A 14275-nucleotide genomic window follows, 5' to 3' on the forward strand; every position below is an offset into this window, starting at 1 on the left:
AGTGGCAAAACAGACAATGAATAAATGAAAAAAATCATAATCAGACCCACGTGAATGTTTACCATTGACAATGAAACTTCTTTTAGTCTTTCTAAACCTACAAAAGTATAAATCACATAATTCATGGTAATCTTTCTTTATTTTTCATTCTTTCTTTTCATCCCCAGTTTCACCTCCCTCTCTCCCTCTTGCTTTCTTAGTATTCTCTTAATGACGCAGAAGGACAGGCCTCTTAATGATGAGTTAGATGTGTCTCTCTCTCTCTCTCTCTCTCTCTCTCTCTCTCTCTCTCTCTCTCTCTCTCTCTCTCTCTCTCTCTCTCTCTGTTAGCTTACTTATGTTTGTAGACTAGAAGAGAGAGTGAAGTGAAAAGCAAGAAAACTATCAGCAATAGAGGAAGGTTGATGGATCTGTAAATACTCGACATTTTCAGGCCAGCTGTGTCTTTGTGGATCACTGTGTACATGTTTACATATGTTGTGTTTTCTTAACCTACCCTGTTTGCCCCATGATGTGATAATTGTTCAAGCTTTGTTGCTTGGCTAATGTGATGCTTGAGATTACAACAGGCTGAACAAAAGGTTGAAGTGATCTTTATCTTTTGGGGACAGAGGCTTTGTTTAGAAAGTCTTGAGTGAGAGGGCCACACTGACATACACTAAATTGTTAAAGCAGGTGGTTAAATATTTAACTGCTGTGAGCACCATGGTTTAAAATGTACTGAAATATACACTTTTAATTACAATAAAGATCTGGAAATACACTACATGGAATAACTAAATTCCACAACAGTTGCTAACAAGTGTAATAAATCTATTAAAAAAGGACATGATATGCAGCAACAGTTTAGGGACGGCCCTTTCTGTTCCAGCATGACAAAGACATGACAAGCCTGGTTAAAAAAAATTCTGTGTCCTGCACGGAGCCCTGGCATCAGCTCCACTGAACAGCTTTTGAATGAACTGGAACATCAGTTGAGGCTTTCTTTACTAACATCAGTGCCCAGTCTTGTGAGAAGCCTTCTCAGAAAAGTAGCTGCTGTTATAACTGACAATATCACACAGAGGTCACTATTATACTACACTATAATACTATTTGTTTTTTTAAATAGGATGTCCAACAAGCTCATGGTCAGTTGTCTAAATACTTTTGGCCCTATAGCATTAACATTAGTGGTGGAATTACTTGTACAACATAGCATGCTATTTTGAACACAGCCCGGGACTGCCCATGGCATGGCTGTGTCAAAACCACCATCTTCCTGAGAAAGGTTTTAAGGTTCATGCTGTCATCAAAAATTAGATTTACTGTCACTTCTGCAGCCTTTGACAAGCCTACATCAAAGAAACAAATACACCAAAAACATAAGGAAAATTTACTACGGTATTTCACCCCTCACTACTTACAAATCCCAGTTGGTGAGGAACAAACTACCAAAACCAGTACATGCTAACATGGATAAATGTATTTATTAAGAGCTTAATATATATTACATTAATCAGTAAACTACTGTACATAAAACCACTCAATTGAAAATTACTAAATTACTAAGCTAAATTATTGAATATAGTTTTAATAAGCAAAATTTTGCAACATAGGATGCATAAAGCAAAGACATACATACAAATATATTTTTCACTATATTTATTAATGTTTTTATACAAAAGTTAGGGATGTATTTAAAGTACTTAAAATATTTGAATTGCAAAACATGCAAGAACAACACAGTATTAAGTATTAAATAGCGTAATATCTAAGCTAGGGTTTAAATTTATTCATAACAAAAATATAAAATATAAGGCTTATAGAACTGGGGCTAACAAAGTGAGAAAAATGCACTATAAAATGTCACTAAAATAAAATTTATAGTAAAATGTAAGTCAGATATGTGTAATAATCACACTTTATCCTGGCTTATGTGCCTTGTAAGAACTAAAGCCAATTTTTCCCCACTAGTGACTCACCACAGGACCTTCTGCCACAATAAAACATAATTAATAAAACGTCATGTATTACTCTTACTGCCAGCCTCTCAGTTCATTTAACAATTATTAGAATTTATAACAATAATTGTACATTTTGATAGATACCTAGACTGTCAGGTGTCTGCCTGGCCCAGACTGTCTCATTGTAATGCATTTGTCAAATGTCTCAGTGCAGTTAAACAAACTGGCACACACACACATACTTTTGAGTATTCTGTGCCAAAATTGTCTGACCTTTGCCTTTTCTCATGCCAAGCATGCACATCGTCAGACTTACAACCTGAAACTTCTATTTAGAAAGTCCTGCACAGTTCACAGCCATGTTCTATTTCTTGAAGGGGCAAAGATTAGAGGAAATAGCACAGTACAGAGACAGGGTTTATCAGTACAGAGACAGGGTTTAACAGTACAGAGACAGGGTTTAATAGTACAGAGACAGGGTTTAACAGTACAGAGACAGGGTTTAACAGTACAGAGACAGGGTTTAACAGTACAGAGACAGGGTATAATAGTACAGAGACAGGGTTTAACAGTACAGAGACAGGGTATAATAGTACAGAGACAGGGTATAATAGTACAGAGACAGGGTTTAACAGTACAGAGACAGGGTTTAACAGTACAGAGACAGGGTTTAACAGTACAGAGACAGGGTATAATAGTACAGAGACAGGGTTTAACAGTACAGAGACAGGGTATAATAGTACAGAGACAGGGTTTAACAGTACAGAGACAGGGTTTAACAGTACAGAGACAGGGTATAATAGTACAGAGACAGGGTTTAACAGTACAGAGACAGGGTATAACAGTACAGAGACAGGGTTTAACAGTACAGAGACAGGGTTTAATAGTACAGAGACAGGGTTTAACAGTACAGAGACAGGGTTTAACAGTACAGAGACAGGGTTTAACAGTACAGAGACAGGGTATAATAGTACAGAGACAGGGTTTAACAGTACAGAGACAGGGTATAATAGTACAGAGACAGGGTTTAACAGTACAGAGACAGGGTTTAACAGTACAGAGACAGGGTTTAACAGTACAGAGACAGGGTATAATAGTACAGAGACAGGGTTTAACAGTACAGAGACAGGGTATAATAGTACAGAGACAGGGTTTAACAGTACAGAGACAGGGTTTAATAGTACAGAGACAGGGTATAATAGTACAGAGACAGGGTTTAACAGTACAGAGACAGGGTTTAACAGTACAGAGACAGGGTATAATAGTACAGAGACAGGGTTTAACAGTACAGAGACAAGGTTTAACAGTACAGAGACAGGGTTTAACAGTACAGAGACAGGGTTTAATAGTACAGAGACAGGGTTTAATAGTACAGAGACAGGGTTTAACAGTACAGAGACAGGGTTTAATAGTACAGAGACAGGGTTTAACAGTACAGAGACAGGGTTTAACAGTACAGAGACAGGGTTTAATAGTACAGAGACAGGGTTTAACAGTACAGAGACAGGGTTTAATAGTACAGAGACAGAGTTTAACAATACAGAGACAGGGTTTAATAGTACAGAGACAGGGTTTAACAGTACAGAGACAGGGTTTAATAGTACAGAGACAGGGTTTAACAGTACAGAGACAGGGTTTAATAGTACAGAGACAGGGTTTAACAGTACAGAGACAGGGTTTAACAATACAGAGACAGGGTTTAATAGTACAGAGACAGGGTTTAACAGTACAGAGACAGGGTTTAATAGTACAGAGACAGGGTTTAACAGTACAGAGACAGGGTTTAATAGTACAGAGACAGGGTTTAACAGTACAGAGACAGGGTTTAACAATACAGAGACAGGGTTTAATAGTACAGAGACAGGGTTTAACAGTACAAAGACAGGGTTTAATAGTACAGAGACAGGGTTTAACAGTACAGAGACAGGGTTTAATAGTACAGAGACAGGGTTTAACAGTACAGAGACAGGGTTTAATAGTACAGAGACAGGGTTTAATAGTACAGAGACAGGGTTTAACAGTACAGACTAGCAGCCCACAGTATGATCATTACACATAACTGACTTTAAGAAAAAAACTGCAGCATTACATGTTCATATACTCAAACACAGTCTCGGAGCAAAGTGCAAAAAGTTTTTTTTAATTATTTAACTGTATTGGTTTAACTACCAGCTCAATGTTTTTATTCTTTTATGCACTCCAAATAACCACATTGAGAACTTTTTTAATTATTTAAAACCTGCTGCTGCTTGTCCCTCATGCACTACAGAAGAATGGCCACTAGAGGGACCCTAGTAATTATTGTTAGTCGGTGAAGTGAGTGGAGAACAGCGGTGGAGGAATGGGACTAGAATTGATGTGGATTAACATTAATTACATTTTATTACTTTGTTCAGATGTCTTTTTGCATAAGTAAAAAAAAGTAAATAAAAATAATACATTTTGTAAAAGTTTTTTAGAGACACAGTCATCAAAGTTAACTTAATAACTGGTTGCACCCATAGCAGCAATGACTGCAACCAACTACTTTCAGTAATTTATAATAATATAATATAATTCATTCAAAATGTATTTAAAACATTCATTCTTTCTCACTGTCTGCTTTACCACCACTTTATCCTGGTCAGGGTCACTGGGCAAAAGGCAGGAAACACCCTGGACAGGTTGCCAGTCATATTAAAAACGCCATAGTTATAAGAGATAGGAGCTGTTATTTTAGTTTTTTTAAATTAATTTTTAGAACGGTTTCTTCTTTACTTATTACTTAGAGACAGAATGTGTAAATAAAGCTAAAGAAAAATATTTTGAGTTTTGATTTCAGGCTGTAAGACAAAAGTGATTGTTTCCAAAGGATATGAAGACTTTCTATAGGCACTGTAGCTCATTCTTGCAAATCTGATGGCTGACACACTTTCAAAAAAGTTGGGATATGCAAATAACACATACCATTGGCATTAACACACTTCATGCCAGGTCACTCAGGTAGCACAGTGGTAAAGCACACTAGCACACCAGAGCTAGGATTTCGAATACATCGTACAACACTGTAATACATTGTATCGAATCTCAGCTCTGGCATCCGGCTGGGCTGGGAGGCTGCATGGACAACGGTCGGCTGTTGTTCATAGGGTGGGACAAGCCGGATAGGGACTCCTTGTGACTGAGCAAATTGCGGCCTCTGCTGGCTGGTTGATGGTGTCTGCACAGAGTCGAGGAATACTAATGCTGATGACGGTGTGGCTCTTTGTGCACAAAGCTGATTGGCATATGAACTCGCCTCATGCAGGTGAAAAACATGCAGTGTTGCGTGTCGGAGGGGCCGGGGTCAGTTCCAGTGGAGAGGAAGCATAACGCAATTGGGTATAAATTGGACACGCTAAAAATCGGGAGAAAAAGGGAGAAAATGCATAAAACACACACACACACACATTCCATGCGATTTTTTCTTTTTTTATTTATTATTTTTATTTATTTGCAAAGTTACAAACTTAAATAGCAGCTTTCTTTTTTGTTTTTAAATGAGCTGATCTTTAGTTCCATCTGAGATTAACTCGGGCCCAGAATTAAAATGTGGCTTTATCTTTATGTAATACATTTTTAGGTTATATTTTTGATGCAGCGGTGGACTGTGGAAAGTTACAGCAATTTTTCTTGACCTACATGTACTGAGATTTCTCTAGAATCTATGAATCTTTTAAAAATATTATATATGGCAGGTGGTGAAAATTTGTCATCTAAATAAATAAAACTGCAAATGTAATATATCTTTTTCATGATTGTTATTATTTATTGAGACCCCAAACCAATGTGGACACATAGGCACTTAAAACAGAATATAAGAGATCAATTATTTGATCTTGACAGTTTATGTGATTTATTGATCGTTTTTGTGATTCTTTTATTATTCATTTGTTTAATTTTAAAATGACCTGAAATGTAATGATCTGATATGCAATAATGGTATATTCATGTAGTTATTGTTAGTTTGTGATCTGAGGTGTCTGCATGGTTGCTTAACTGATTTTTTGAATGACTCTCTAGGCCATGGCTATGAAGCCTTTCCTGGTGGTTCTGGTACAAGCAGCTCTACTGCCAGCTGTTTTTGGAGGAGCTTATTATGGACACAAAGCACATCATCAGCAACTCCAGCCTATACCACAAATGCCTCACATGCAGTATCCTCACTACAGGAAAGAGATGCCACAACTACCAAATCATATGAACAAGGGCAAGGACTTTAAAGGTTAATATTATTTAATGTTTTGAAGTTTTGGCTTTCTTTAACTGTCACACAACTAATTTATATTTATGGTATTTTGTGTATAAAGGTGAGACTATACCTAGAGGAGAGCAAGGTGTTCCAGGTGAGGTTGGACCACAAGGACCTCCAGGACCACAAGGACCACCAGGGCCTCAAGGCAATGGTTTACCAGGTCCTTCAGGAAATCCAGGTCCCGCTGGCCCTCCGGGGTTACCTGGGATCGGCAAACCTGGAATGCCAGGCATGCCAGGAAAGCCTGGTGATATTGGACCACCAGGACAGCAGGGTGAAAAAGGACCTAGTGGAGGAGTGGGTCAACAAGGTCTGCCAGGACAAGCTGGTCACCATGGACCAATGGGCATGCCTGGTGTTGGAAAGCCAGGTGTTCAAGGACTACCAGGACATCCAGGACTCAAAGGTGAACCAGGGCACAAAGGTCTACCTGGTCTTCCAGGACTGCCTGGGCCAAAAGGCGATAAGGGGATTGGACACCCTGGTTCACAAGGACCCAAAGGCCCACCAGGACCCCCAGGAATTCCTGGGCATAAAGGACTGCCAGGGGTGGGCAAGCCTGGCATGCCTGGACTGCCAGGGCTAATAGGTGTACCAGGTAAACCTGGACAGCCTGGACCACGAGGACCAGAGGGCCCAGCTGGCTTGGAAGGTAAACAAGGACCACAAGGTCTTCCTGCCATTGGAAAAACAGGTGACAAAGGCATTCCAGGACAGCCCGGTGTCCCTGGTCATAAAGGATTACCAGGACCACCAGGATTGCCAGGCAAGCCTGGATTGCCTGGATTTGGCAAGCCAGGATACCCTGGCCCGAAAGGTGACAAGGGAATGGGAGGACCACCTGGTACTCCAGGGCCAAAAGGAGACAAAGGGCATGAAGGTCCACAAGGCATGACTGGACCACAAGGACCTGCTGGTCCCCCTGGTCCTCCAGGACCAGTGGGACCTTCAGGAGGCATTGGTGCACCAGGACCCAAAGGAGAAGCAGGTGAGGGTGGGGTAAAAGGAGAACAAGGACCTACTGGGGATCAGGGACCCCCAGGACTTCCAGGCCAACAAGGTCAACCAGGTGAGGATGGAGAGCCTGGGCCACGAGGACCTGCAGGACCTATAGGTCCCAAAGGAGAAGGAGGAGATATGGGTTTACCTGGAACCCCTGGCACTCCTGGCCTGCCTGGTCCCAAAGGAGAAGAAGGTTCACAAGGTCCTGAAGGCCCCCAGGGACCTACTGGCATTCCAGGGATTGCAGGACCAGAAGGACCTATTGGACCACCTGGACCCCCTGGGCTTAAGGGAGAGGATGGGCCTTCAGGCAAAGAAGGTCCTCCGGGAGTGGGAAGCCCTGGTGTTTCTGGGCCACTTGGTCCTCCTGGTCCACCTGGTCCAAGTGGTTCCACAGGTCAAGTAGGTCCTTCTGGTCCCCCAGGTCCTCCAGGTCCTCCTGGACCCCCTGCTCTGAATCCTGACCTGATGGGTGTTCTGCCTGAGATGGGACCAGCACTTGATGGAGTTAAGGCTGGTGGGTACAAGAAAGGAAAGTACGGAGGTGGATCTGATGTAATGGGTGGCAGTGGTCTAGAGATGCCTGCTTTTACTGCTCAGTTGACAACACCCTACCCTCCAGTTGGCACACCTGTGGTATTTGACAAGCTTCTTTATAATGGCAGACAGAATTATAACCCACAAACAGGTGTGTTTACCTGCGACCTTCCTGGCATCTATTACTTCTCCTACCATGTGCACTGCAAGAATTCCCATGTATGGGTGGGTCTGTACCGAAATGGAGAGCCTGTGATGTACACATATGATGAGTACAAGAAGGGGGTTATGGACCAGGCATCTGGTAGTGCTGTCATGCCATTACAATCAGGGGACACTGTTTACATCCAGCTGCCTTCTGACCAGGCAGCTGGTCTTTATGCAGGACAATACGTCCATGCGTCCTTCTCTGGCTTCCTGCTCTACCCCATGTAGAACAGTAAAGACACAAAGAGACGGTGGTGGCAGAATGGTGCTTCCAATGCGAACAAGGAGGCAAATTTCATGTTTTTTTAAACATATGCAAAGATTTAGGAGCATACCTCGGGAATCTGTTCCTGTGATGTCTTGCCAATCAGGAGTCTACGTGAAAGTATTGTGTATATGATGATATTACTACCTGCACAGACTTTATCAACAACCAAATGCCTTTGTTTCAAATACTAAAACTGGTGCTTTTTTAGAAAGTGGTGAGCAAATATGGTGTTAATGTTTGTGTATTTCAGTATTTCCAAAGATAAAACAGTTTAGGCTTTTAAGTTTAGGTTTAAGTGCCATCTGCAGGGTTGGGCAGAAACAGAACACAAGCTTTTAAAACAAAAACCTTAAATATGTATACATCAGGTTAAAGTGACACCAATATTTCAAAAAGTCAGTATTAATGATAAAGTTCACAATAAATACCCACATGATCCTTACATGGATGAAGTGGTTAATAAATGAATGAATGAAAAGTAAATTAATAATTGATGCCACTTTTTAAACCTTGCCTTTAAACTGATCAAAATCACTACACTTATGTAAAAAAATCACATGCATATTGCTCCATACATATTACTCCTGAGAAATATAACAGTAGTTGTATAGGTGCTGCACAGTCCCAATGCCTTGGGTTTAAATTTTACCTCTGACCCCTATATGTATGGAGTCTGGCATGTTTCCTTTATGTCTGGCTGTGTTATCTCCAGGTACTCCAATGACCTCCCACCTGTTAGAGACAAACAGAAACAAACTGGCTGCTCTAAATTTTCTCTAGACGAGGGAGTGAAATATGTATGGCATATGTATGTTAATATGTACGTATTCTTTATGCATTCTAAATATGTTACGTTTTCAGTGTATGTTAATGAATGTATTCCTAATTACACTTAGGTATTAAAACAGAGTGACCTATGTGATTGTTCTCTTCTGAGAAGGCTTCTCGCAAGAGTTTAAAGAATGTCTTTAGAAATTTATTAACAGTTAAAAAAGCATTTGTACGGCTGGGCACTGATGGTGGTCAAGAAAGCCTTAGTTGACATTTCAGTCCAAAACTGTTCAGTGGAACTGAGGTCAGGGCTCTGAGCAGGCCACTGGAGATTCCTTCAATCAAGTTTTCTTTATGTCTTTATAGACAGGGGCGCAGTGATGCTTGAACATAAAAGTGGAAGCATATTATTTCCTTTATAAAATTGATTTATTACACCTGTTAGCAATATATGTGACTGAAACACATGAATTTAATAATAAGAAAGAATGGCCCAGTACTTTTGTCCATATAATGTATAATTCAGCCACTAATCATTCTGTATTCTGCCCAACCCTGGTCATATATATAGGATGACCGAAGTGGCAGCTGCCCAAAGCAACATATTTTTTTAAAAATATTACAGTTCTAAATTAATTGTTTTTTTAATGTGTATTTAAATATTTACTAAACTGTATTGAGAGCATAGTTTAAAAAGGTATTGTTAATTTTTTTCTTTACTTTATCTAAATGTAATGTTTTTTGCACATTAACAGTAGTTTCACTCAAGTGCTCAGTAAATCACATGATAAACTGTAATAGGAGGAATTGTATATGTTACCACGTATCTACATGTGTGATTGAGTTACGTTGGTTTGTTCAGGAAAAAAACCTTGCTACATTACTCACTTGTTTGAAAACCACTTAATAAATACTAAACACGGTACATATAAGATCCTCAGCCTTTTCTCAGGTTCACAAAGAAATTAATTACACCTCACATCACACCTATATTAAATGTCTTTTAATGACTAAACAATGTCCTTCTTAACCACATTTTTCTATATACATCAGTATACACATACAGAACAAAGTTGTTAAGAGGGTGAAATGTTTTGTGTAATTTGTCTCTCATACATAAAGTTCAGAAAATCCTGCAATAATCTTGTCCACCAAGAAGCCAAATCTGAGCATTTTGAGTGTTACCTTTGTCTTTTTTTTAAATAAATAAACTACACCCACAACAAAGTGTCATTATTCATACATACATATACACATAGACAAATTTACAATTATACAAAGCTACATGACTGAAAATGTACAATTATTATTTTGCAACAATAGCTTTGTCCACTTGTTTCCTTTAGATCAGTGTTACCCACTCCAGAAAAAGTGAAGGCTGTTGCAGTCCAGATGTTAAAAAGGTTAGAAACCACTGTGTTGGGGCAGTGGAAGATTATTGGTTAGGACTCCTGGTTCAAATTCAAGCTATGCCAAACAGTTCCCTTTGGGCTCTTGAGCAACGTCCTTAACCATAGAGAAACTGAGAGTTTTAATTTGCCATCAGTAATGTCCTTTTTTATTCTAGTGAAAAGAGCTGAACAGGTTTTAAAGAGGCAAAGAAGAGGCAAACCAAGGGTTAACTTTTTTGGACAGCAATATTTATTTCAGTCAACTTAATTCAAATCAGAATTAGTTCAAAATGTTAATAATGTTAAGATTGTGGTGTTTTCAATTAAATACATATTTGTATTTTACTTACTGCACCAACATAAAATTAGAACAGAGCAATGTTTTGACAACCACATATACAGTACATGGATAACCTACTGGAACTCTTGAATGTAGCACTGTTCTGTGGTATTGTTAACAATCAGAATCAGAATCCAAATCAGAATCAGATTTATTGGCCAAGTATGTGGATAAACATAAGGAACTATAAGACTATATACAGGCAAGTTTGCAGGAGTTTGCATGTTCTCCCCGCATCTGCGTGGGTTTCCTCCGGGTGCTCCGGTTTCCTCCCACAGTCCAAAGACATGCCGCTAAGCTAATTGGAGACACTGAATTGTCCCATAGTTACCTAGCCACTGGGATGCACAGAACAGTGCATTGTAGTGCCGGTCCCAAGCCCGGATAAATAGGGAGGGTTGTGTCAGGAAGGGCATCCGGCGTAAAACTGTGCCAAATCCCACCGGCGACCCCTAACGGGAAAAAGCCGGAAGTGCTGACCCTGTAACCTGGAAAACGGGACAAAGGCTGAGGAACAAGAAGAAGATGTAGGATGAGTACTACAATATTTAGTCAATTGGCAGCAGCTGAATATTGTCACGCTCACGTCTGCATTGTTAGTCATTTATTTATTTAGGAGGGAGATGGTTTGTGGGAACAAATTGCTCTTGAATTTGGAAGTTTTATTCAATTTAGGCGACAGCACACCTTGTGGAATCTAGGCCACAAAGAAGGCTTTTCTGAGAGAAAATGATGTGTCCTGCTCTGTATTAGTATGATCTAGTGATGGGTCGTTCGTGAACGATCTGATTCTATTGAACGGCTCTTTAAAATGAATGAAAGGAACCGAGTTGCGCCTCTAGGAACTGTTATATATATTATTATTTCTGTGCAATTCTTATCGGCTGTAATTCACCCATTCCGCTTCGCATCAGAAGAGGGAATCAATCAGTCATAATGAGAGCTGTTTGTTGTCGAAATTCAAATTCTGATTTTTTCATGGCGCTTATGTTTTAAAGCAGAAACAAACACAGGCACATCTCTGCACAAGAGAGGATTTTTTCTGAAACTTAATGCAATGCAACCACAGTATGTCTCTTCCCTGTAGTTTTTTTTCCTTTTAAAATAAATCCTTTTTTCTCGTTTAAGTGTTGTTTGAATCAGGCCTACATTTAAGGCAAGGTAGCCAAATTTGCATGATTGTTTATCATTGATATTAATATCTGGGTACCCAGTAGAAAAAAGAACGAAGAGCCATTTTTAAATGGGCTCTTTAAGAGGAACGGAGCCAAAAGATCCGACTCCCTTCAAAGAGCCATAATTCCCATCACTAGTATGATCAGGGTTGCGTGGTGTTTGGTGATAACCGGAAACACTGGGTGCTGTGACTGTGCTGCTGATGCTGGTCGGGCTTCACTTACTGAGCGCATCACTGAGGGCGGAGACAGAAGCTGTGCGTGGACCAAGTACTGCGCATGCGCCAAACCAGTTCCTCTCACTGAAAGGCTGCTGTGGTCGAGTTTCTTCTGTTTCTGTATGAAATAAAAGCGCGTTCGCATTCTTCAGACTTTCAGCCGTCAGACAGTAAGTGAATTATTATTATGTGACTTATTTGTTTTCTTTTTGTTTGTTTAAAACAAGAAGAGTGGTTTAAATATGGATGCAGGTGTACTGGGTCACAAAGGCACGGAAAAGCCGGCCGGACAGCAGGAAAGCGCAACTTAGCATCCAGCTATTGACTCGTCTTTATTATCGTGATATTTTAATCATATCGATGCTGATATAATATGAAGGTTTATCAGTAGTGAGATCATAAATATGACGGACATGAAGGAAATAAGAGCGTCATCATACCGGAATAGACCCCCCCCCCCCCCCCCCCCTCCCCCATTGTCTCCTATTCATCTAGGTTAGAACATCATTTTGATTCTCTAGGTTTTGGACACAAATCTACCTGAGGCTTGAAATTCACAACAGTGAGAATAACCAGTACACATATTGGGCACACTGACTATATACATTCCCCTAAACCTTTTAGTTTGAAAGGTCATCCGTTGGTCATCATGTGCATCATCTGGAAACATACTGGGACAATTTATGCTGATATTATACAAACCCAGTCCAAGTCCAAAAAAAGGTTGAGATAAGGCACTATTCTACTTGTAATACAACAGCATGGCTTCATAGAAACAGTGCAGGAGTGTGGGTGCTAAACTGGCCTGACTGCAGTCCAAGCCTGTTTTCTACTGAAAACATTTGGCTCATTATAAACAGCAATATACAATAATTAATTAAGGTTTTGAGCAGCTGAATTGTTATGTCAAGCAAAAATTTAAACAAATTTCAAATCTCTTTCCCAAATAAATGCAGAACATTGTTAAAAGGAAAGTTGATGTAATACCATGCTAAACATGCCCCGTCCCATTCTGAATGAGCATGTATGTACAAAATACAATATAGCTGATTAGTCAGAATAATATATTTACGGCATTTAGCAAATGCTTTCATCCAAAGTGACCTACAATTGTAACTGAATGCAGTATCAGGAGTTGAGACTTAAGGGCCTTGCTCGAGGGCCCAAAAATCGCATCTTAGCTGTAGTGGGGCTGAAACCGCCTGACTTCTAGTTTATTAAACTAACCATTGTGCTACCACTTCCCTATATATTTTCTTTTATACTGTTTTGACTTAAATACAAATCATTTTATTTTACCACTGTTATTTTACCACTTTTTGGGAAACTGGATATGTAAATTTTCACACACGCTTGTATGTTAGATATTGATGACCTGTTGTGATGATTCTAATGGGAAATGGTCTGTATGCACAGGAGTTAGCTATGACATCACGTGGAGGCCCAAGAGCAGCCGGAACTGATGGAAGTGACTTTAAGCACAGAGAGAAAGTGGCTCCTCACTACCAGATGAGGTAACTTCCCCAAAACTTTTTCCACATAGTGTATGTCATAACTAGATACTGACTTAATCTGTCTGTGTTGCAGTGCCTCATTAAAGTCTGAGATCAAGAAGCTGACCACTGTACATCTAATCATTTGGGCTCTTATAGCAGCCCAAGTTGCAGTCACCCACTTCAAGGTCTTGTCCCAGGATGTCGTGGCCATGCCTTATCAGTGGGAGTACCCATACCTCCTCAGCTTACTGCCCTCGCTGTTCTCCTTTATGGCCATGCCAAAGAACAACATTAGCTACCTGGTAATCTCCATGATCAGCGCCGGCCTGTTTTCTGTGGCTCCGCTGATCTTTGGTGCCATGGAGATGTTTCCAGTTGCACAGCAGCTGTACCGGCATGGCAAGGCTTACCGCTTTATTTTTGGCTTCTCAGCCGTGTCAGTAATGTACTTGCTCATGGTTATTGCCGTTCAGGTACATGCAGGACAAATCTACTACAGCAAGAAATTGTTGGACGCCTGGTTCGACTTCACACAGGAGAAGAAGAAAAAATAAAAAAGGCAAAACTGGCTTCAGGTCTTAATATTTTATTTATTGACTATTTATACTTGCATGGAACTATTTTAAACAGAATAACGTGCATGTAAGATGA

General features: G+C 40.0%; 2 protein-coding genes across 2 annotated transcripts; both read left to right on the plus strand.

The window, feature by feature from the left end:
• Positions 1-5990: 5990 nt before the first annotated feature.
• col8a1a (collagen, type VIII, alpha 1a) lies at positions 5991-8193 on the plus strand. Its single transcript, XM_063006214.1, has 2 exons — positions 5991-6189; positions 6275-8193. Exons 1-2 carry the CDS (start codon positions 5991-5993, stop codon positions 8191-8193), a joined length of 2118 nt encoding a protein of 705 aa, XP_062862284.1.
• Positions 8194-12208: 4015 nt separating this feature from the next.
• On the plus strand, positions 12209-14258 carry jagn1a (jagunal homolog 1a). Its single transcript, XM_063006281.1, has 3 exons — positions 12209-12298; positions 13545-13642; positions 13716-14258. Exons 2-3 carry the CDS (start codon positions 13554-13556, stop codon positions 14176-14178), a joined length of 552 nt encoding a protein of 183 aa, XP_062862351.1. The 5' UTR covers positions 12209-12298; positions 13545-13553; the 3' UTR covers positions 14179-14258.
• Positions 14259-14275: the final 17 nt, after the last annotated feature.

Source organism: Trichomycterus rosablanca, chromosome 12 (genome assembly GCF_030014385.1).
Source record: "Trichomycterus rosablanca isolate fTriRos1 chromosome 12, fTriRos1.hap1, whole genome shotgun sequence".
NCBI lineage: Eukaryota > Metazoa > Chordata > Actinopteri > Siluriformes > Trichomycteridae > Trichomycterus > Trichomycterus rosablanca.